At 50.7% G+C, this 23168-nt stretch overlaps 1 protein-coding gene across 4 annotated transcripts in view; it reads right to left on the bottom strand.

Annotated features, from left to right (window-relative positions):
* The window catches only part of RBM19 (RNA binding motif protein 19), a 59186-nt gene extending 37222 nt beyond the window's left edge, over positions 1 to 21964 (bottom strand). For 3 of the 4 annotated variants that reach the window (XM_068653562.1, XM_068653565.1, XM_068653564.1), the window contains exons 1-21: positions 20217 to 20369; positions 18894 to 19076; positions 18346 to 18477; positions 18061 to 18099; positions 17302 to 17518; positions 15973 to 16241; positions 15402 to 15479; positions 15063 to 15141; positions 14259 to 14330; positions 13334 to 13534; positions 12560 to 12690; positions 12219 to 12340; positions 11648 to 11744; positions 11073 to 11183; positions 10629 to 10829; positions 10053 to 10170; positions 7964 to 8124; positions 6646 to 6706; positions 5760 to 5839; positions 4602 to 4657; positions 3291 to 3407 (exon numbers count right to left, since the gene is read on the bottom strand). In XM_068653562.1, the coding sequence (XP_068509663.1) occupies positions 3291 to 3407; positions 4602 to 4657; positions 5760 to 5839; positions 6646 to 6706; positions 7964 to 8124; positions 10053 to 10170; positions 10629 to 10829; positions 11073 to 11183; positions 11648 to 11744; positions 12219 to 12340; positions 12560 to 12690; positions 13334 to 13534; positions 14259 to 14330; positions 15063 to 15141; positions 15402 to 15479; positions 15973 to 16241; positions 17302 to 17518; positions 18061 to 18099; positions 18346 to 18477; positions 18894 to 19076; positions 20217 to 20252 (2561 nt within the window). In that variant the 5' untranslated portion in view covers positions 20253 to 20369. Of the gene's footprint in view, positions 1 to 3290; positions 3408 to 4601; positions 4658 to 5759; positions 5840 to 6645; positions 6707 to 7963; positions 8125 to 10052; positions 10171 to 10628; positions 10830 to 11072; positions 11184 to 11647; positions 11745 to 12218; positions 12341 to 12559; positions 12691 to 13333; positions 13535 to 14258; positions 14331 to 15062; positions 15142 to 15401; positions 15480 to 15972; positions 16242 to 17301; positions 17519 to 18060; positions 18100 to 18345; positions 18478 to 18893; positions 19077 to 20216; positions 20370 to 21905 lie in introns of those variants that run through there. The other variant, XM_068653563.1, reaches the window with a different exon arrangement.
* Positions 21965 to 23168: the final 1204 nt, after the last annotated feature.

Raw genomic sequence — 23168 nt, 5'->3', positions numbered from 1 at the left:
ACGGCTCTTTGGAAAGGACGAAGGACCATTTGTCTTTTGTTATTTTTGCAGGTAGTGAAGATAAGAGTAGAATCTAATAGAGAACAAAACTGGCGAAAAAAAAAAAAAACACCCACAAAAGCTGAATCTTCACACCTAGCCCAAAAGCTGCCCCTATAATTGAAAAGCATTTCTCCCTCTGAAGAAAATAACACCCATCAGGCCTCAAAAAACCTCTCCCAGCAGCACGACAGAGGCCAGCACCTCCAGCACGGGGGACAGAGGGACACCGAGTGCCCCAAAACCATGGTCTCGGGGTGGGAGGTGGGCACGCGTCCACCCTGCAACCCTGACTTTGCAGGGGAAGGATTTCAGCCTCCAGGGCTGCTAACCCGAGTGCTCCTGACTTCAGCTCCTTCCTTCATCCCAAGGATTAGGACTCGACAGCCCCAAACTCCAGAATTAAACTCATTTTCATCGAGTTTCCTGCATGTCCTCAGCTTGGGTAGGAATCAGGCTGGATTTTGCAGGCGCTCGCAGACCTCTCCACGCTGCCAGGGACCCACCTTGCCACTCCATTGCTGTCCGAACACAAGCAATAGGGCAGGGCAAGCGTGAGCATCCAAGCCATGGATCCATGCACCAAGATATTAAAATGTGTAAAGACACCCAGGGAAGGATTTCCTGCATGCAGGAAGCCCTCCAAAGCTGCTCTTCCAAGCACCCAGCTCCCGCGTTTTGCTGTTTCGCTGTCATTAACACCTACCGCAGCCGGAGTTAAAAACCAAGACAGCTCCTTGACAAAGCTCCAAACGCAAATATTTGTTTGGGGGTAGAAACACATACACTGCCTCCTGCCAAAGCAGCTGAGAAAAGGGAGAAAAAAAAAAAAGCAAGCGCAGAAGGAAGCACAAGCTGAGAGACATCAGCTGCAGGGCTTTTGAGAGCGTGAAACAATAGAGGAGAAGCTCGTCCTGCAAAGCCTCCCACCTCCACGGGCTGGGGGCTGCTGCCTGGCGTGGCGGTGCCCGGCGGGGTCCCTGGCTGTCCCCAGGCTGTCCCCCAGGCTGGCTGTCCCCAGCAGCCTCTCCTGGGCAGGCTAAGAGTGCCCCCTGCAGCCCTGCCGTCCGTGCCGCCTCCGCTGCCAAGCGACCGGTCGCAATTGCAAATAAATAAAGTAAGGAAATACAAACCGGACAGGTTCCTAAATGGAGGGAGAGCTCAAAGCTCCAAGAGCAAAGGCAGCTGGTTTAAGAGCACAGAAAGCAATCTAGGAGGATGAAGTGTTGGGTAGTGCTCTGTCATGCCTGGTTTTAGCCTCTCTGAAGGGAAGGAGGGATGGCAGGGGTGCAGGGAGGATTGTGGGTCCCCTGCCCCCCCAAGCTGCTGGATTTTGTTTTGAGGATAAAAAAAACACATCTCCAAATATCCTAGGTAAATGGAATGGATGTTCACGCGTTGCTCTGAGGATGCTGTCAGCAGCGCCCGGAGCCAGAAGCTGCATGTTCCTTGCAATATTAATCAGAGTGCTCTGCTGCCCCTCCGCTCCCCAGCACTCAGGTGCCAGGCAAGGCAGGAAGAAATTAAAAAGAATGTACCAAAAACCCCTCATTCTCTGCTGGGCTTGTCTATTCTCCTGATATACATAAGCCTCCCAGGTCCTTGAACTCCACCCAAGGCCCTAACAGGCACAGATCCCCAGGGTTTTGTTTGCTCTGCTGTTAGGAAGGACAAGTCCACGACCACATTGCATTAAGTTTTGGAGCAGCAGAGCCCTGTGTGCCACCAGAACTCAGCACACGAACTTGGAAGTCCAGGGGGTTTTTGCCCTGTTTCAAAAAGGCTCTCAGGGAAGCGTGGAAGCAGCAGCACCCAGGCTGCACCAGCAGGAAAACCCTTTGCTCTTCCACAGGGCTCCTTACACTGTGCCTTTCCTCACTGTGTGTCTGACAGCTGAGTCACGGTCTGCAAGCAGTTAGAATCGAGGACCCTGCTCCAAAATAGTGTCTCAACACACAGTTTTCCTCACCACCTCACACCCTTCCTCGGTCCTGCAGCATTCAGGCTGCCAGCGGCACAGAAAACCTGTCCTTACCTGCGGGTGAGCCAGGAAACCATCACACGCTACCAAAGCAGCTGGAATTCACTGCACACAGGGAACTGCATTGCTCCCTCTGCTCCAACAACTCCCTGCCCCACGGCTCCTCACTAGGCAGTTCTCAGAGCATGGCCTGAGAGGTTTCAAAGAGTTAAAGCCATTCCTCAGCTCAGTCCCTTTGGAAAGGGACGCTGCAGCCCTGCCTTCTGCTTCAACACTCAGCAGGACAGCCTCCTCCTAACCCAGGAGCTCACCATTCCCTGAGGATGGATGGCACCCCTCTTGCTTTTGCTGATGGAAAAAGGGATGGATGGAGCTGGACACTGATTCCCCCAAATTCCTTTGGAAAGAGCAGAGCTGGGACCACGGCCTGGGGCAACCAGCTACAGATTCTCATCCTGGGAGCAGCAAAGACACCGTAAGCTGAACTCTGCACGGCTGTACCTCCTTCCTGAGATAGTGTTCCACGGCTTAACGAGTCACTGCACAAAAGGCTGAGGGTACAAAGAAACCAGAGATCAGCCAGCGTGCAGAGGAATGCAGGCTGGGATCCTAAAATCCCTCTCTGCTGTTACGGCAGGTCTGTAGTCTGGCAAAGGATTCCTTGCTGGAGAGGCTCCGACAGGCAGCACAGCCTCACGCAGGGATGCACCACACCAAGCACACCAGGCACGTATCCAGGTACACAAAGCAAAACACTCGAAGGCAGAGCAAGATTTACGCGCTCCCTGCGTGCTGGGAAGGAGCTACGGCGCTGTGTGTGCAGGGCAGATGGAGGAGGGAGCCAGCCCGAGCTAAAACCTCTCAGAGCAGCTGTCTGCAGCGGCTCGCGGTGCTCCTCCCCAGCCAGGTGTGCCAAGCAGCAGGAAAGCTGCCACGCACCGCTCAGACAAGAGGGGAAGAAATCCCAGGCGATGGCATTTGGTCAATGGGGAGTGATGCCCATGCTCCGGGGATGTCTGCAGCACAGCAAAGGGCCACCCAGCTCTGACAGCTCCCGGGGGCTGTAGTCACAACGCTGGCATGTGTCATCTCTGTCCCTCAGACAGAATTTCTGCAGCGATACAACGTGCTAAACCATTTCTACTTCCAGGTTTGCTTACTTCCACAAAAAAAAGCTGTAATATTTACAGTCCAGCAGCAAGCTCCTGTGTTCAGATCCTGCTGGCTCCTACACGGAGCACACCAAACGCCCAACAAAGCGCGTTCCTACCTGAAGAGCTCCCTGATTTCCCTGACGGTGGCCTGGAAGGGGATGTTTCGGACTAAGATCTTGGAAGTCTTCTGCTTCTTCACCGTCTGCTTCTTTCGGGAGGATTTCACAGCAGGCCTGTGAAGGCAACAGAAAGGGCAGGTGAGAACCACTGTGCAGCAGCATACGCAGGGCATTTGGGCACCTTTAACGTTAGGAGTCAGGAAAAATTAGCCAGCCAGCTCACAGTGGCATCCCCAATGGCGTCTTATTGATGACAATAGAAATTTCACAGGATATGCCATGGAGCAATGAATGCAAGCAATTTAAATCCCACGTCTGAAAACTGGATTCGTTTGCTGAGTGCAACCACAACCAAGATCAGGCAGCAGGCCTGGGCTTGAACCTGCCCCTAACTTTTCTTTTGAAACCAAATCTTGTCTATTCAATTATCAGAAGGAAATATTATTTGTACATATGCAAGCAGTTAGTCTAATGTAAGCTAATTTTCATTCTTTTTCTTACTGGCTTAGAAAACAGTAAACAAAACTTTTTAATAGGTTATTAAACTAATTTATTTTGCCCAGGTTGTGTTGCATTTGAACGAGATACAAATTTACCTAAGACAAAAAAAATAGCAGCTTAAAGCAAAACTTTCTACATTAAAATTCATTCAGTGATTATCCAGACCGCAAAATCCAGAATGGATGAGGATGCTTCATTGAAGAGCTGAAGTACAAAGTGCAGCTCCTGAACTGTTGAATTCTGGTCCCTAGGTACTAGATTTTCAAAGGATTTTTGACATTTAAGAGACCTCTTCTGGTAGGGTTTCCAAAGTGCCTAAACAACAGCTTTTGAGTGCTGATTGTCACCTTCAAACACCTGGATTAATTTTCAGCTTCATGGGTATGGATCACCAAAATCCCAGTGGACAGGAGTCACAGACTTCTGTGTTAAAGGCATAAACCTCAGCCAGTCACCCTCTTTATTCAACAGCAAGAAACACCTCCATGCAAAGGTCTGTCTGTGAGGCACTGTCCCAAAAGCATTTCAGGAGCCTTTTCCTGGAACGTGGAAGTCTCAAGTGCCTGGTTCTTGCTTTGGGGTGACTTTTGGGGCCCCACCACTGCATGCTGCTTAGGGGTTTTACTTGGAAATGTGTCTTTTACTGAGCAAACACCTTCACGTCAGCTGAATCATAACAAGAGCTGATGTGTGACCAGCACTACCGGTCACAACCCTCAGGATGCAGAGATGCTAGCTAAGAAATGAAGAACCTACCAAGAACTGCAGCTTAAATATACCCATGCTACAGAGGTAAGACAGCTTTACCTGATAGCTCTCTCCGAGATTTTCACTTCCAGCTTATGGCCATCTACAATGCAGCCCTAAAAGTCAAAAAAAAAAAAGAAAAAAGAAAAAAAGTTTAAGTCACAACAGCTTTCACGCTTCCAGGGCAGTGGCACCGCATTTCATGTCTTTGCTCTTTCCCATATATTCCTCCCATTCTCCCCATCAAGGTTTTTCCCTGTTGAACACTGTTCAAACAAGGCCAGGTTTCTGATATGAGGCTGGAGACAGCCTGACCGACCGAAGCAGCAGCCCGTGTCCCTGATCTCCCTGCCGATCAGCCTCAGCTCTGCCACTAAGCTGGCAGAGGCGAGTCACTTCACTGCCTCCGACTACTGTTTCCTCTCCCTCTAGACTGCAAACTCTTCAAGGCAGGGAGCGTCTTACTGCTTGTTCTGGAATGAGCCAAGGATGACTCATTTGCTGTCAGTAGCCAATACAGCAAAAAAATAGTCTGCAAAATACCCACTTTGCTGCTTTTCCCCTTCCCCCTGGAATTCTGCTTTCAAAACAATGGGGAACGCAAATCCAACCCCAAGACTACGTGGGCTGTGGAACGTGAAATCACCACCTGTTGAAGGTGGGACCCATGGACTGCGGTCACGGAGCACGAACAGATTGTACAAACACAGCAATTTCTTCAAACCTATCTAGAAAGGGATCGTTCCAGCTGTCTGGCCCGCTTCGCCCAGGTAATGCAGACCAGAGACTTGAATGGTGGTGTTCCAGCAGCATGAGGAACAACTTATTCCCTTGGAGAGCAGCCAAGCCCTGTAGCATGTGTCATGGAGAAAGCATAAGGCTAGAAAACCCTGAAGCACTGGCAGATTTACAGAAGATAAAACTTAACTCCGCAGCACTAAATACTGAGCAATATTTATTCTCGTTTTGGGAGGGCCTGGGTCTCTGCCACCCCTGCAAAGGAAATCCGGCGGAATAAAAACTCAATAAGTTTGCATCTTTCCACGTTTTCTGCCGCCTCCCCATTGGATCAGTGCTAACAAACTCCCTTCTGAACAAGCTCTTGTCCCTTTTATACCCCGTTCCTCAACTTCATTTAGATTTTGAGCCTCACAGCTCATCCACGCCTTCGCCCATCTCCTCTGGAAATAAACCTGGACAGACGGTGCCTGAGCTTACCTGGAGCTGGCGCAGGGCTTTCTGAGCACTCTCTGGCTTCCTATACTCCACAAATCCAAAGCCCATGGAAAGCAAAGTGCCTACGAGGAGAGTAAGGGAACTTAAGTTAGCAGGAAACAATGCTATTAAACACGAGATTTAAAAACAAACCAGAAGAAAGTGCTGTTGCATACTGGCTAGACCAGGGGAACTCACTGCTACAGCATCACACACACTCACACCATGAATTGTGGTGCCCTGCACTGTCTCTTCAACATGACGCAGGGACAATTTGGAGCACAAGAAGTCTCTGAACTGCTGACTGTCAAAACTGGGGAGACAAAAAGTAATACCCCTGAGAAGGGGCCAGCCTGCCCATGCCCTGAAGTCAAAGGCCATCCAGGCTGTGCTTGCCTTAAGCAAAACCTTTCCTGTGTCCAACCCCGTAGAAAGCAAGCAGGCAATGCAACAGCCCCAAGCACTCATCCCTGCAGTGTGCTGGGACCGATACAGGCAGGGAGATGGCAAACGAAACCACACTCAGCACAGTGCTCAGCCAGGGATCCTCAAAGATCCCGGCTGCTGCTGTAGATAAAGCACGCCCTGAGATGATTCAACTGGTGCGTGATGCTGGCTGCTTTCAACTCGGATCTTGTATGGTCCTGAAGGAGTTGGCTCCTCCACGCACACCTCCACAAAGCCCACAATCGAGCCTAACCTTCTAGACTGAACCCCAGCACATTTTTGTTGCTGTTTTCAGCCATTTCAACAGGCGTACTTCTAGAAACGTTACAGACTTCGCCAGCAAGAACACAAACGCTCATCTGGATGAATGCTAAAGCAACGCCACACCTGAGCCCTCAGCAACCAGCCAAGGGAAGGAATTGAACAGCAACAGCTAGAGTACCTGCTTTGTCTTTCTTCTTGGATATCGTGCAGCTCTTCACAGCTCCCACTTTGGAGAACGTCTGCAAGGAATTCAGACACGTGACTCAGTTCTTTGTCACAGGCTTACAGCTCAGCTTGAGTGACAACGTGGCCCTCTTCCAGAGCCACGAGCACTCGCTGATGAGCCCACCTCCCCCCGGCACACCTGAGCAGCAGTCAGTGCAGCTGCTTTTTCTATTATAAGATTGCTTCTGTGCAAATACACAGAGATTTAAAAATAATAATAATAAAAAAAAAAAATCAATACAGGTGTTCTTGGAAACCTTCCACTGCTCCTCAGAACCTGCTGAGATCTGGGGTGGCTCTGGAAGACCACTACAGGTTACAAGATGCCCTCACCCAGGTAGGGACCTTAGGGGTAGACAACTCCAGCAGTGCCCCAAGAGAACAGCTCCTTCCAGAGCCACGCAGGAGGGGCTGCCCTACAGCAGCACGCTGGCTATTTGATGCTCCTGTAAAACTGTAGCCACAAGGCAGAAAAAAAACCGAAAAACTGACAAGTCCCAGGCCTTCTCTGATATTTATATTTGTTCCCAGAGCCCCCTGGATCAGGCCTATAGCAGTACCACAGTCCCAAGGCAAAGAAGCACAAGTCCAGACTGGACTAACACCCCACCAGTGTTTCTGGGACATGAAATGTGGCATTGCCCATGGCTGCAAAAATTAGCAGGGATGGGAACTTCCAGCTGTTTCCCACAGCCTTGCTATTAACATCCCATGGGGCTTCAGAAATGCTACCATCTCTCCCAAGTGCTTTGCTGAGGTAAAGCAGCTCCGTGTTGGTAGAAGGCTGAAGATAAAAAGCGCACCTCAGTGAAATCACCATTTATTTATTTAGCACACAAAGCAGCGTCACAGCTGCTCAAGCTGATCCCAAGGAGAAGCACGGGAAGTGAGGAGTCTTAAAAGACTTCCTACTGCCTCCACCTGTCCCAAGGTGGAATTAAACCTCATCAGAACTGTTTCAGAAACATTTGTCTAATTGATGGCTAAAGCTCTAAGCTGAGGTTTCCAGCCCCAGTACAATCCAGGGCTCCTTATTTCCTTCATTAGGCCATACTGGCTGCAATTTAACTCCTTTGGACACTTTATCCTTGCACAACAAGGTGGAAAACAACTTTCCCCTGGCTCTCTGCAGCCCAGTTCCTTTTAGCCCCTGCAGGCGGTAGGGGTTTTACTCCAGCAAGCAGCCCAGTCTGACCTCCAGCCCACTCCCATCTCACCTGAGTGCCCTGTGCTAAGCAAAACCCAGTCCCCACCCTTTTCTTACGGCTTACCTCATTCAGCGTGTCTTCTGTGGTGGCGAAGTTGATGTTTTTGATGAACAAGGTACACCCTGGAATGCTCTCTTCTTCTTCCTCATCCTCCTCTTCGTCCTCTTCCTCCCCCTGTGCTGCTGTTTCTGCTGAGCCCTCGACAGCTGTGGCTGTGCCATCACCTGATACAACAAGAACAAGCACAACGCTGTAAGATGGAACAAAGCTGAATTTGGGGCGAGCTTGCCCCCTGCCCCAGCTGTGAGTCCAGCAGGAACAGAACAATCCTCTCTTGGCTCTTTGTGGGTGAACAGGGACTGAGGCAAGCTCAGCACACGGTACGTGAACATGTCACTGTGGAAGCTGCGATACTGCCTGTCCTTTGAACGCAGAAACTCCACCAAACTGCTTCCCCAGCACTCAAACGCCCTCACATCTACCCTCGCCAGACACTGCTGAACTAGGCGAGGGGCCTCAGCCTTGCTTGAGCGTGCTTCTGCACTGCTCCACCTCACCTCTTGCTAACACTTACCTGCAGGATGCAAAATCCTGACTTCGCCATCAGCACACGAAGGCACTGATTAGACAACAGAATATACACATAAGCTGTCATCCATTGGCTCTCCAACTCCTTTTCTTGCTAAAAAACTTGTATTTTCACACTAGCTTCATCCCCTACAGCGTAGCTGATGCTGTGCTCAGGGGGACCAAGCTAAGCACCTCCCTTGGGCATTACCACCACCCCCTCGATGATTTTTCTAGGCTCATTTCTCTCACTTTGCACGAGATAAACCTGTATAGGGTCAGGGGTGCACAGAGACCCCCTGGCTGTATTTCAAGAGCTGCCTTTCCCCACAGGGCTCCATCTGGTTGCCCTCCCTGCCCCAGTGCCACGCAGCCCAAGCCTTTTTGGTCAAGTGGCCAAACTCTCCTGATCCCAGTCAGGGAGGAATTTGCCAACAAGGTACGGAAAAAACTCATCGCCTCTGAAGGCAACTCATCGGAGGAAGGGGGAGGGAAGAGATTTAGTGAGACGGGGTGGGATGAAAAGGTGCCTCCATCTGTGGCTGGCACAATGAGGCTGCCACGCGCCGCCGCCTGAAGCCCTTTTGTGAGCGAGGCGAGGAGTTTACTGCGCATCCCCTCCCTTCCCTCTCCCAGATGCAGAGCGCCAGAGGCTGGCAGCAAAGACCATTATCAGCCCCAAGCAGCCTTCCAGGAGCTCCTGCGCTTAAAGCCCTTTATCTCGAGGTGAGGGTCTCGGTTACAGGCAGATAAAGCGCCCCCCCCAGCTCCCCTGGGCTCCGGCTGTCCCCTGTGACCCACACGCAGAACAGCAGCCCAGGAAGAGGCTTTTCATCAGCTTTTCTCCCCCCTCCCCAAACCTCAGAGTCCTGAAATAGCTTCCAGCAAAACAACCCTACATAAAGCCATGCTTCTCCAGCCTTTTTTATTTTTTAAAGGTTTAAAGGATCTTGAAAGGTTTTAAACATACAGGCAAGATTTAATTGTTATAGACCCTGGGATGGGGAGAAAGTCTGCTGGCAGAGGGAAGGTTGTGCCCTTGTGGCAGCAGAAAATCACCCAGACAAAGCATACAGCAGGGCTTGACACAGGAGCACAGAGAAACGAGCACAGGGACCCTTGATCTGACACAGGCACGTCAGCTGCTCCATCCACTGCTGCCTGTTGTGGCAAGCTGGCTGCCCACGGACAGGGAGGGTTGCACAGCACCCAGACACTTCAAAACCACACTCAGGTGGGCAGGTCTGGCTCAAAGAAAAACAGCTACAGCTCTCCTGATGGCTGCTGCCCAGCCCAGGCCAAAAATCTCCTCCCATCAGCCCAGGCCAGCTGGATTGTGTGCTGTGGGCAGCACCACACTGCCTGCACCTCATCCAGGAGGTGAGGGGCACAGAGACAGGATAGAGCCCAGTGCTTGTGTGGGACATGCTGCAGGTGTTCTTAGGGGATCCTAAAAACCACACCAAGGACATCAAGAGAATGGTTCCCTACCTAAAAGCTCAGGAACATCAGCACTGCTGCTTTAGACAGAATGCAGCAGGGGAGTAACCAGAGACACCTCCTAACCCGAAGTTTAAGCTCTTACCAGGTGCCGTGCTTGCTTCTCCCTCTTTTTCTGAAGCCTCTGTGGTTTTTTGCTGAGGGGCTGGGCCGGAGAAGACACCCATCGGAGCCCATTCCAGATACAGTGGCGTGGAGTGAAACTGAAGAAAACACAGGAGAAACGTGAAGAGCATTAGGTAAGGCATGAAAAAATCTCTGCTCTGAGCTTTTCTACTCAGACACACTTCTGGAAAACAGCAGTAGGAAAGCTAAGCAACATTTTTGCCTGGCTTAGCTATCTTGCACTGAAGGAGAACCGGTATCCAAACAGACACAGGGCCAGCCTACTAGATGGCACCCAGAGGTCAAGGAGCAGGGCCACAGCTGGGCAAACAGGCTCCAAGGGGAGCTCCAGGCTTCAGTACCACACACCCCTATTGCAAAAAGTACCAGAAACCCTCTCCCAGGCCACAGAGGGATTATTACAGCACAGCAGTGACTGAGAACTCACATCCTCCAACCCCCCACCTCACATTTTTACAAGCACTCCTTTCTACAGATCCATAATTAGCCAAGACCCACACCCTCCAGGCAGCTGCCTGCCCCTGGCCACGCTCACCTTGGAGTAGGCCAGCCTGGTGAACGCTTGCTTGGCCTCAGTTGGCTCCAGGAACTCCACGATGGCTGTGATGCCTCCTGCGGGGAGCAGCACCCGGCCCAAGCTGCCGTGCTTGCCAAAAAGGTCCTCCAGCTCTGACACGCTCGTGCTGGCGGGGAGGTTCTTGACCAGGATCACGGTTTTACTCCGCTTGCCAGCGGCCTGCCGCGTTTGGTTGGGGGAAAAGAGAACGGGGAGACGGGATTTTAGAAAGCCACGCAGCATGCATTTCATCCATCCCAAGCACAGTTGCATTTGCAAGTGTTCACAAGGTTTCTCAACTCTTGTAAGAGTTCATTTCTGCAAGATGAGGAATAATTAATTTCAGAAAGAGCTGAGGATGTCAAGACTAGGCAACCATAGAAGAAGCAGGTCCTATTTGCTGCCTCCAGCCGGGCATCTCACCTGACTGAAGGCATCCAGGCAGACTCCGTTCTCAATTAGGAACCGGCGAATTTCTTGCACCAGCTCAGTTTCTCCCAGAGCGACCCTCACTGCCACGCTGTCTTTGCTCTCCTGCAGGCAAGAAAATCAGTTAGAAACATGACAGAGGTCAAAGCAGGGAAGCAAAGGGCCTGATCCAGGAAAGTACTGAGCAACTGTTGCTCCTGCTGCTCTTAGAAGCATCAGGAATTTGGCAGAGAGGTTGAAGGCAAAATGTTCCAGCTCCTCTGAATCTGCTGGGAGTTGCTAAGTGGTAGGGTGTAAATTCCCATCAACTTCCAGCCATGTACAAACTCAAAATTCAGCCACAGAAAAGCAGATATGGTGGGGAAGGGGGAGAAGAATGTCATTTTGTCTTCTGGTGACAAAGGGATTGGCCCCCACAGAGAGGCTACAGGACCAGTGATCTTTCAGCCTGTACAGTGCTCACAATTGTACAGCAGCTTTTGCTGCACAAGACCATCAGGCAGCTCCTGGCCCTGAGAAAACAGGTGGGAAAATGATCTCCCATCCCTGCCGATCAATAACCAACTCACGTGATCCAGCACTTGGCTTTTCGAAGCGTTGTACTTCTGAGCAATGGCATCAGCCACAGCACTTGTGCCCACAAACAACGTGTTCCAGTTGTGAGAGCTGCAGAGAGAAAAAAGAGCCAGGTTCAAAGCCTTGCAGCCTTCTTTCATTGGCAACTCTCTACTCGATGGTCCTGGGAGAAAACTTTGAAACCAATATGTTGCAGAGGAAGATAACCCCAAATTCCTGCAGGTTTTAGAAATACAGGTGGCCAAGCAGAGGAGAAAGACCAAACTATCTGAAACAACTGCCCCCCAAAGAGTTACAGCGTCAGACCAACTTTTGTGAGGCACCAGAGAAACTCCTAAGCAGAGCCACTGAACCCCACGTTTCTCTCAATTTGTGCTACTCACTGAACTACTAGAGCCACTTGGAGAGAGGAGTCAGGTAGATAGGAGATAAAAAAACAGAAAGGTGCACAATAAATGCCTTATTGGCTCTGGTAAGCTCTACATCCCCTGCAAAGACGCATTCTGGCCATTTGGGAATTTGGCAGGCTGTATCATCACACCGTGCTACAAGACACCTTTGTACCTGGCACTGTTGGCTTTTTCCTTGGCCTCTTTCTGCTTTTTGTAGGAGGAAGACTCGTCTGCATCCACATCTTCAATTTTTTCCTTCTTGATTGTGGAGGGTAAAAGATGCATCATTCTACCCTAGAAGGAAGGAAGAAGAGGTCCAGAAGCAATTAAATATCCCAGAGTAGCTCATGAGCTAAGTAAGCAAGGGGAAGAAGCTTTCAGGCACCTTTTCTAGTCAAGTGAACTAGGTGAAAGAGGGAACCTCTGCCCCCGATCACCCAAAGAAACCCCGTTCAGCAAAGCACAGGAGCAACAAACACCCTCCCCACACAGGAAACCCATCGGCGGCTGCACCTGGAACACCTGCCCGTCCAATTCTGCATAGGCCTTCACTGCGTGCTCGGGCATCATGTAGGTGATGAAAGCAAATCCTTTGGGCTTCTTGGTCAGTCTGTCTATAGGGAAATGGATATCCGAGAGGGGCCCTGCGAGAAGAAAGGCCTTTCCGTGAGAGATGTCCTGGCCCAGCCAGCACAACCCACAACAGCACTCAGAACTAGCACCTCCTAGCCACACAAATGCAGCTGCTTAGAACTCGTCTTCTTTATCTTAAGTCAGGGACCAGGATTTCCACAACCTAACCCTCTGTCTGCCCCAGGACACCCTCATACCAAGAGAAACTTAAATTTGCCTAGCTTTGAGCAAAAAGGGAAGCTCGAAGCTCCCGGCTCACATGCCAAACATAAACAGAAATTTGGGGTACTCAGAAATTCATACCCCTTACCTACAAAATCTAGGAGTGTCCCGTGTGATCAGTGTGTTTCATGCAGCAGGTGCTTTCAGCTACCCTCTCCTCCTTCCCATCCCACCAGGACTCTGAGACTGACTGGTAAGAGCTTTTGCAGCTGCATTTGAGATGTGATGAGGAAGGAGGGCACACACACAGCATGCTTTGAGCTAAGCAAAACAGCACCAGGATCAGTTTCAAAGCCAATCAACCACATCTTATCACCCTGGGCAATAAAAATTACAGGAGTCAGTCTGTGTCTGAGGGGTGTGGGACACGGAGTTTCACACATCCACTCCCACCAAGCAAACCTTTGTCCCAGTCCTGCAGCAAGTACGTACCATACTTGGAAAAGATCTTCTCCAAGTCCTCCTCAGTGCTGGTAAAAGGCAGATTCCTGACAAAGAGCCTTCCAGATTCAGACAGGTCCTCTTCTTCCTCATCATCCCTCTTCCTTCGTTGCCACGGCTTGTCATCAGTTTTTGCTGGAACGGTTTCTTTTGGGGTATTCCCACATCGGAGTACCTTGATGTATCGCCCATCTAGTCCAAAACCACAAGCACGTTAGATGCTTCCCACAGCCACGGGAAATTTATAGCAATGAGTTAAGAGTCCGGGCTTACAGCAGTGACACAGGCAATTATAACTTGAAAAAAATGAGCAGAATTCTGCCTGGTTAAACAAAAGGATGAGGGCTGCAGGAGATTAGTCTTCATGAAAAGCAGAATAATGCTTGCTAGCCAGCTGCACAGCCTCCTTCCCCTTCAGAGCTCCAACACTTCTGCCTCTGCCAGCCTCATCCACAGGCTTCTAAGCCAGTGTTCCCATCCTGCATGTTTTTTTGTTGTTGTTGTTTGTTTTTTGTTTTTTTTTAAACAAGTATAAGTTGAGCAGTTCCACTACAGACCAGGCCAGCAGCAGGTTTCAAATCCAGATTTACAGAGTCATTTCTACAAATCCCCTGCAGTATCCCACCTAGATTTAAACAATATCATTTTTATGCCAAGAACAAAACTCACTTCAGGCACGTGGCAAGAAACAAGAGCCAAAGAGCACACGGCTCAGCCCGTTGCCAAGTCTAAGCTGCTCCTGATGGCACTGACATAGCACCTGGTTATCCCACGTCAGCAGCGCAGAGCAAACCACCCCCACCATCTGCCTGGGAAAAACTGAAGCAATGGGAGATTCTTTCGCAGGGAACACTTCAGCAGCTGAGCACCCTGCCATCGACAGCAGCCGGAAAGAGAAGGAACAAGCAGCCCTTACCTAGGCATTCTTTTTTCCGTTTCAAGGCCCTTTGCACTTCTGCTTCACTCTTCAAGTCAACAAAGACATAACCTTGGAGGAAGGAAAGGTTCAGCTGAGCATCATGTGGGGTGCACAGAGTCACTAATTGGCTAATTAAGGGTGAATCAGGCTTTTAAAACATAGATTCCTATAGATAAAGCATTCAGGTCCCATTAAAGTTTCAATCCAGCCTGAAAACAGCCCCATCAGACTGGAAGGCTGCCTTTTAATAGCTCATTCTCTATGTACAAACCAAACAAGCCCAATTTAACAGCTGAAGTGGGCTTTCACGGGTGTCTCCAAGCCGTCAAGAGCAAAGAAAAGGCGTGTCTGCTGTAAGGCTATGAAGGAAAAACAGCAAAGTTCTCTGCCAGCTCCGAGGACCTGCTCTTTCTGATGGGTACCTCCAGTAACTGCAGCCCCTCAGAAGCCCACCTTGGTTACAGATCGATTTTACAGATGGACTGGCAGCAGCAGCCCTTCCCAGAGGAAGGGACCTTTCCTTGGCACGGTTTGGGATGTTTAGGAAAGCTCCAGGGGCAGATGAAAGAACAGGCTCCTGCTGCTGTCTGCTGCAGTACCCTAAGGGAGCACAGCCAACATTACTCTGCCCATGGCATCCTATGGACAACAACTAGGGCAGGTGAGCTGCAAAGTCACAGAAAGGTCTATAAGAATCAGGGCACGAGCCAGCAATTTAGAACTACAGATGGAAAGAGCAGTGGTGTGATTCAGAAGTCCTCCAAGTCACAGATCCAACCCCCTTCAACATTTATACCTTACCTGTGTTTTTCCCCTGGGCATTTTTTCCTATCCGGATTGCCACTGGCTTCAGAGGCAAGAAGAATTCTCGAATCTTTTGCTGCAGGAAGAATTAAAATTGCTTAAATCAGTTCTCAGATACAGGAAGCAGGTTTCATACTCTTTTGTAAGCACTATAAAAACACCACATGCAACATACAGCATTTCTGCACAAAACCAGGTAAAAAGCTTCTTTGTCTGCCCATACAACTCTCAGCACAGCTCCACTGAGTAAAGAAAGGGGCCTCAGCAAAGATTTGGTTGAGTTACAAGCTGGGAACACCCCTGAACACTCATTCCCAGCTTGGGAACAAAGCTCACCTCAGTGATGTTCAGAGGGGCACCATGCAGTTTCACTGTGTATGGCGTGCTTGCTTCTCCCGAGCTGACCTGGTTCTTCTGCACAAAAGGACAGAAAAAAAAGCAGCTGAATGAAAAACAGTAAAAGTCACAAGACAAAAAGCTGATTTTGCCCAGCAAGCAGGAGGTGTGAGATAAAAAAAACAAGAGATTCTCTCATTGCATCAGCCTGGGCTGGATAAGGGTGCAAAGTTTGACTGGGATGTTCAGACAACTGCTAAAAAGCAACCTGTGCAAAAGAGCATTCTCTGCAGACACAGAGACAGGCACGGGAAAGAGAGAAGAGCCTCTGAGAAGTGCACTAACAGCACTTCTTAAAAAGCCCTAGTTTCCAAAAAGGGAAATTTAATCAGCACTGAAAAGATATCTAACAAACTGTTTTTAATGTCTCCCACCAAGTGGCCCAACAAAGCTAGTACCTGGGGGCCTTGCAGATTTCAAGTTTTCAATCTCATCCCTGGAGCAACCAATGAAGACGTACCATCCCACGAAGTTCCTGCTTTATGACAGACAAAATATAATTCAACAATACCTGTAGCGTGGATCCTTTTTTCTTCTTCTCCGCTGGTGACTCTTGCTGTGGTTTCTGGGCTTTTGCCTTCCCCTTTTTTTCTGTGTGGGTGCTGACAGTTTCTACAGTGTCTGAGTCCTCCTCACTCTCACTCTCCTCTTCTGTCTCTTCACTGTCTGTTTCTTCTTCTGTGCTAGAGGAGGACGAATCCTTCACTACTTTAGATTTCAGGTAATCCATATCTGAGAGGTCTTCCCTGGCAGCTGCCTTCTTCTCCTGGCCTTTCTTTGCTGTCAGAAAAAAAAAAAAGACCAAAGTTTTGCATCGATACTGCTGCTTTCTCCTCAACCAGGTAAAATCTGAGAACAGACACAATCACTAGAACCAACTTACTCTCCTCTATCCTTTCTGCATGAAGGAAAGACTTAAAAATAGCAGAGCAATTTTAAATCTGCGCTTCCACACTGACATGTCTGGACTGCTGTTTCTTTTTTTTTTTTTTTAAGCAGCAGTTCATATATAAAACAAATTAGAAAGGAGCTTGAGGCATTTCATGAATTATTTTGTCTCCGTTTTAACTAAATACTTCAAATGGACTCCAGAGAAGATTTTCAATTGTTCAGTTAAGTTTTGCACAGACAAATGACAGAGGAAGACATTTCTCCAAAACACCATCCATCCATCCCCGGAGATCAATTGACCACACCTACATTTTAGTTACCCGAACAGAGGCAAAGAGCAGCAGGCAAGGTGCCATCTACTCCAAAAGAAGATAAGGCAATACCACACAGGGAGCAAGAAAGGCTCCAAAACCACATTCATCACTGGTGCAAGAACACTGGAGACTAAAAATACCAGACTACAGCCCAGATTTCTCACTCTAAGTTATCCCAGCGCTCTACTAGACACCGTTTTCCTTCTAGGATCTAACACACTGAACTCTGGCCGTTCCCATCAATTCTGACAGAGCCTAAGGACACACCAACATTTTCAGAAATACGCAAAAGGCAGACCATGTTCACAGAAAGCAGTTAAGTGATACTAAATAAAAGGAAACCACATCCAGCTTTGGAAATGCTGGCAATGAAAGGGGCCATAGGCTAGGTCAGCATTAAAGGAGAGAGAAATTTCCCCTATTACTCTTCCTAGGCTTTCAGGAGAAAGCACAAATGCCATCCACTTAATATCAGAAACTGTGTTTCTCCACGTTTGGGTTTCTAGCTGTTCACCTGAAGTGTACTGAACAAGTCTCACACTGGGGAAGCTACCTTCTGACTGCACTGTCTCTGTTTATGGGCAGGACACTGACGTTCAGAGACAAAGATGAGCAAAGATGGTTCCTTTTGGTACCTTTGGTTTCCTCCTCATCTTCAGAGGGTTCATTCCCCTCCCTCTCCTCCTCGCTCAGATCCTCAGACTCGTCTGAATCAAAGTTCAGGTAATCAGCTGCTGCCTTTGATTTTTCCTTCTTGGGCTTTTCTGTCAAAGTGTCGTTAGCCCAGGTGGCCACCTGAGACCGTTTCTGGTGAACCACCAAGAATTCCTGGAATGCTTCATCTCCTTCCAGCTGTTGAAAAATAAAGCAAGCAAACTGTGAAGACAGGCAGAGGAGAGGTAGTAGTAAGTTTGAATTCAGAGACAGCTCATTTCCAGCCACAGAAAGAAAACTTACAAACTGAAGTCCACTTTACACTCACAAGGTGAGTCACTAACAGCTCTCAGCCCTACACATTCCTGTTGTACTTACTGTTTAGAAAGCACTTCAAGGAAAAAAAAAAAACATTAAAGAAGGAAAAAGTGCACAAGTCAAACATAACAAAACTTGCACGTGGTTTGAAAACACAGTTGTTGAAACAGGTTTGTCCGGGATGCAGTGTTTGTTCACAAAGGAGTAGTTAACAATTAAAAAAAAAAATCACACAAAAAAACAATTTCTAATGTTGGGATCATCAGAATTATGCTTTGTTACAGCAGAATTGCCTGTCGTGGAGTTCTTTACATCATACATCTTGCCTGAACTGACAGCAATGAAAACAATACAGAAAAAAAACTCTATTATTCCTGTTCTTAATATACGTTAACAATGTAGGGACTGGGACTGAAACTTACCTCCTTTAAGTCTTCTGTGGGGTCTTTCTTCTTTTTATTCTAGGAAGATAAACCACGTTTAGAAAGCATTATTAGAAGTAGAGTCAGTGTCACTTCTCAGGTAACCTAAGGGTAGAGGGAACACAGATCCTACGGCAGAAAATGCCAGAACCAGGCCTCCACCATCAGCTGTCCCAGCTATTCCCCAGCTAATCCCTTTCCCTCACACCCGGCTATCCCCCTCTCTGCCAAGTCACTGACATGTCAGATTTTGCATGAAAAAAAAAAAAAAAAAGCAAGGCTTACTTTCTTTGTGTCTGCAGGAGCTGCACTCGTCACAGGTTTCTCAGGCTGCTTTTCTGAGGCAGGGACCTTCTGAGAGTGCTTACTCCACGCTTTGGGTTTTGAAGGGTCACCAAAAGACTTGCACAACTCAACCTGAGAGGAATAAATCAAGTCTTTAAAAATAAACGGTCTGAACAGTGCTCAACTAAACAGTCAAACAAGTTCTCCTGCATATCACAGATAATGCTCTGCCTCGTATAATATGATGAATCACTTCAAATAAATGAAAGAAAACGAACTCAAATTCACAAGTTCAGATGATCACAGCTCAAAACCTGACACTGCTGTTCCTGAAATCACTGTCATTGCACAGAAGACAGACCCTCTGTATCAGCTACTTGCTTGGGACACCAGCAACAAGGCCTGACATCAGGCTTTGCTGTTTTGCTGCAGAGAACTTAAAATTCAGACTTTTTTGGGCACTAGCTGCTCATCAGTAAGACTACCAAGATCTCCAATTATCAACTTTATTCTGAATCAAAAGAAGGCATTTTCAAAGATCAGCTCACAGTGACTCTGGAGGTGTCTATGAAGCTCTTGTTGAAGTGGTTCAGGGCCACCTGAGCTTCGTCTTCAGACTTGTAGCCGATGAAGCCGAATTTCCGGAATTTGCCATCCTTGGTGAACTTCAAGCAGCAATCGGTCAGCGTGCCAAAGGCTGCAAACAGCTTCCGAAAGCGATCTTCCTTCATCTGGGAAACGACGAAAAGGAAAAGAGGTCAGCAATGAGATAATGACGGAGATATTTTGTGGACAGATCCAAACCAACACACTAACAACGGACTACTGAAAAAATACATCACATTATATCGTGGCAGGGCTGGTAAAAAACAAAAATCAACTCTGAAAGCTCTTCATCTCCCCACGAATTCCCTACATGCATGCATCTGTGCCTCCAAGAGCTCCCCACCAAATGCTGCACCCAGGTGGGGGGCTGCCCTCAATCCACTGCAACCACAGGCAGCTGCCCACACCTCCACATGATACTCCTGGCCCACAGCACCTCAACCACCAAGTGTCCTGCCCCCCCTTCACCAGCACTGCCTCGACTCCTCCAGCCAAGCTGAGGACTCTACGTCAGAACACAGAATCAGAAAATCATTAAGGTCGGAAAAGCCATCCAAGATCATCTAGTTCAACCACCCTCTACCACCAACGTCACCACTAAACCATGGCCCCAGGCACCACATCCAATCTTTCTTTGAACACCTCCGGGGACGGCGACACCATCACCTCCCTGGGCAACCAGTCCCAGTGCCTAGCAGCTCTTTCTAAGAAGAAATATCTTCTCATTTCCAACCTGAACCTCCCCTGGCACAGCTTGAGGCCATTCCCTCTGGTCCTATCCATCTGTGAGAAGAGGCCAACCCCCAGCTCCCCACCCCTTCCTTTCAGGCAGTTACAGAGAGCAATGAGGTCTCCCCTGAGCCTCCTCTTCTCCAACCCAAACACCTCCAGTTCCCTCATCCGCTCCTCACAGGCCTTCTGCTCCAGACCCTTCCCCAGCTTCGTAGCCCTGCTCTGGACACACTCCAGGCCCTCGATGTCCTTCTGGAAGTGAGGGGCCCAAAGCTGAACCCAGCACTGGTGCGACCTCACCAGAGCAGAGCACGGGGGGACCATCACCTCCCTGCTCCTGCTGGCCACACTTCTCCTGACACAAGCCACGGTGCCGGTGGCCACCTGTGCAGGCTGCGGGCTCCCTCCCCGCTCCCTCCCCGCTCCCTCCCCAGGACCCCACCGGGGCCTCCCCGCTCCCAGCAGCCCGCACCCAACCCCCCAGGCCCCACTCCCCCCGAACACCGCCCCGCTGAGCCCGCCGCCGCTCTCACCCCGTTGGGGAGGTTCTTCACGATGAGCCTCGACATGTCGGCGACAGAGGGGGGCGGCGACAGCGGCCGCGACACGAGGAGGGCCCCGCCGCGCTCAGCCGGGCGCACGCCGCGCTGTGGGCGCCGCCATGTTGCCGCCGCGTCACGTGGGCGCGGGGCCCGCAGCGCGCAGGCGCGGAAGTGAAAGGGGCCCTGGCAACCGGCCCTAGCAACGCCCATAGCAACGCCCCTAGCAACGGGCCCGGGCCTGATGATGGGGCCGGGGGGGGGGGGGGGCAAAGGAGGGGGATGGAGGTGGCCATGGGGGACAGTGAGGGGACAAAGGGACACGGAGGGGACACGGGGACCCCCAGGCGGTGTTGTCTCCCCAAGGGGTGTCCCCTCCCCACCAGCCCAGGGACACAGCCCCCAGAGCCACACAGCCATGGTTTGGGGGACACTGGTGTCCCCTAAAAAGATGGTGTCCCCAAAGCATGGACCCCGCTGCCACCAGCCCCCCCATGTTCTCCTGGTGCTGCTCGGTGGGGCCGGAGGAGGGAGCTCCGTGCTTGACACTGCTCTGAGCTGAGAGGTGCCAAGGGCAGGGGGAAGGAACCCCTAAAAAAATCAGGGAAATTGGGGGTGATGGCGCGAGCTCAGTGCTGCTTTGCTTCCTGCCTGCCCCTGTAAAAGGGGGAGATCTCCGGGAAGGCAGAAGGTTCAACCCAGCCACACCACAGCTCCGTCCCAATGGCTTGGTGGGACTGGGGTGCAGGCTTGTAACTGGGGAGCCCAACCTGACCCCTGCAGGTGAGCAGGAAGGAAACCGCCTGCATTTTCCAGGCAAGAATTTGGAGAATGGCCAGACTCAGTGCTTGGGAGAGGATGGGATGCTCTGTGATGGCCATCCGAGGCTCTGATTGAAGGAAAAACAAGCCGCATGAAGCTACCCACGAGTGCCCAGGAGGAGATGCTCCTGCTCCCATCACCCAGCTCTTTGAAGGGGTCTCCATGAGCCGTCGTGGAGCTGGGGACCCATCTCCCTCCCCCTTGCCCTCTGCTCCTGCCTCGTCCTTGCTGTGCTGTCAGCCCTGTCACTGGGACACAGGCTGGCACTGACAGGGCCCCGCTCACACCGTCACTAACACATCCAGACCATGCCCTTGTCACTCCCGTCCTCTCCAAGACGTTTGTCCCCCTCTCTCCCTCCCCATCTCCTCCTCACCTGCTGATCGCAGCCTCCAGCAGTGCCCAGCTCCAGCCTGTGCTGTCCAGGACAGCTCTGACCTTGTCCTCCCAAGCTGTCACTGCTGGGACAGAGCTGTCCCCAGCCCCAGCCAGCCATCCTGCTCCCCATGGGTCCCGCACCTCACCTGGGGATGCAATTTCCTTCCAACATCCCCTCCTGCAATTAGGGTTGATCCTCCCCAGGTGAGAGCTCACAGAGAAGCCTCAGTGCCCATGAGGGGACGTGGCTTTTGCCAGGGCCGTGGAGATTTTCCCCTTTGCTATTCCCCCTCCTTTGCGAGTACCATATTTCAGCCTCCCCAAATGCAAAGATCTGGCTACAGAAGCAAAAGCTTTCAAAATTCTGACTTTAGAGTTGATTTTCTTTTTACTTTCTACTCCCCAGTCTACCTCTGGCTCCAGTTTTTATGTTTGTAAGTGTGAAAGCTGGAACATTTTTATTATTTATTTTTTTTTTCTCACCAAGTCTTTGACTTCTGGGGCATCAGAAATAGGTGGCTCCTTCGGTGGCTGTTCCTGCTGCCCCAGAGCAGACTCAAGATTAGACTGACCACAACACACTTTTGTGTCTTTTCTCCATGAAAATACACCTCAGGTGATCCCATGGGCATGCGTAGGGGGGAAATTCAGCCAAATCCAGGAGGGTACCTGGCAAGTGACACACCCAGTGAAGGTGACGCTCCATCCACCTGCAGCCTGGGTGCCAGCCCACCAGGAACCGAGTCGGGGTGTCAGGATGGTGACAGGGTCACGGTGCTGCCCACCCCCTCGCCCTCCCTCCTCCAAGGTCCCCTGTGTCTGGCAGGGGGTGACAAGCTCTCCGTCCCATCCCACTGCTGACAGGAGGAGAAGTCGCGGCCCCTCGGCTGGTCCCAGTGGAGCTGTCACAGCGCGTTAGGCATCTGGCTCGTCCTCCAGCAGGACAGGGCCTTGCACAGCGCCAAAGAGCAGGGGTCACCTTGCTGTAAAACACCGAGCGGCTGAACTTTGGGCAGCAAGGGCGAGGGGCGGGAAGGAGAGAAAGAAGGACGCTGCTGCAGCTCCTGTCCCTCCCTGGGTGCATCGAGGGGTCAGACTCAAAGCTTGCCATGGTTTTGGAGCGATGCCTCGTTCAGCCTGGTGTCCCCAGGTCACCAAGGTGCCATGGCACGGCTTGTCCTGCTGCCAGCCCTGCCTGGGAAGGACACAAACGGCCGTGGGCAGCCCTTCGTGCCTGTCTGATCAGGAGCACCTCGTCCCTGCTGGGTGCTGGGCAGGTGGGGGCTGCCCAAGCTGGGGTCACCCTCAGTGGGATGGGAGATAAATCACAAATGATAAAGCACAAACCAAAACCATGGTCGTCCACGGGGGGCTGCAGGGACCTCAGCATCGAGCACACAAACTGCTGGGATCAGCACAGGCTTAAAAACGAGGTTCACCCGGTGTTCCTCCTGACCACACAAAGCCACAGGAGATGTTGGCCATGCCCTGCTGGCCACGCGGCTGCAGCTGGTCCTGGCCATTGCTGTCACCCAGCAGTGACACCGCTGCCTTCAGGGGACAGAAAAGGTCTGGCCCCTTTGTAGCACACCCCGAGGCAGCCTTCAGCACCTCTCCTGTGACTCACCAAAGACTCACCACCGGCCCTTCTGGTGGCCGGGACCCTCCGCGAGGAGAAGGGTTCCTCCTGCTGCCGCCCCTCGCCTGGTCTCTCCTCCATCCATCACCCCCCTTCCACCGCCTTCG

The sequence above is a fragment of the Anas acuta genome, chromosome 17 (assembly GCF_963932015.1).
Source record: "Anas acuta chromosome 17, bAnaAcu1.1, whole genome shotgun sequence".
Classification (NCBI taxonomy): domain Eukaryota; kingdom Metazoa; phylum Chordata; class Aves; order Anseriformes; family Anatidae; genus Anas; species Anas acuta.
Note: the sequence above shows the minus strand (reverse complement) of the source record. Positions and strands in the feature narration are given on the sequence as shown.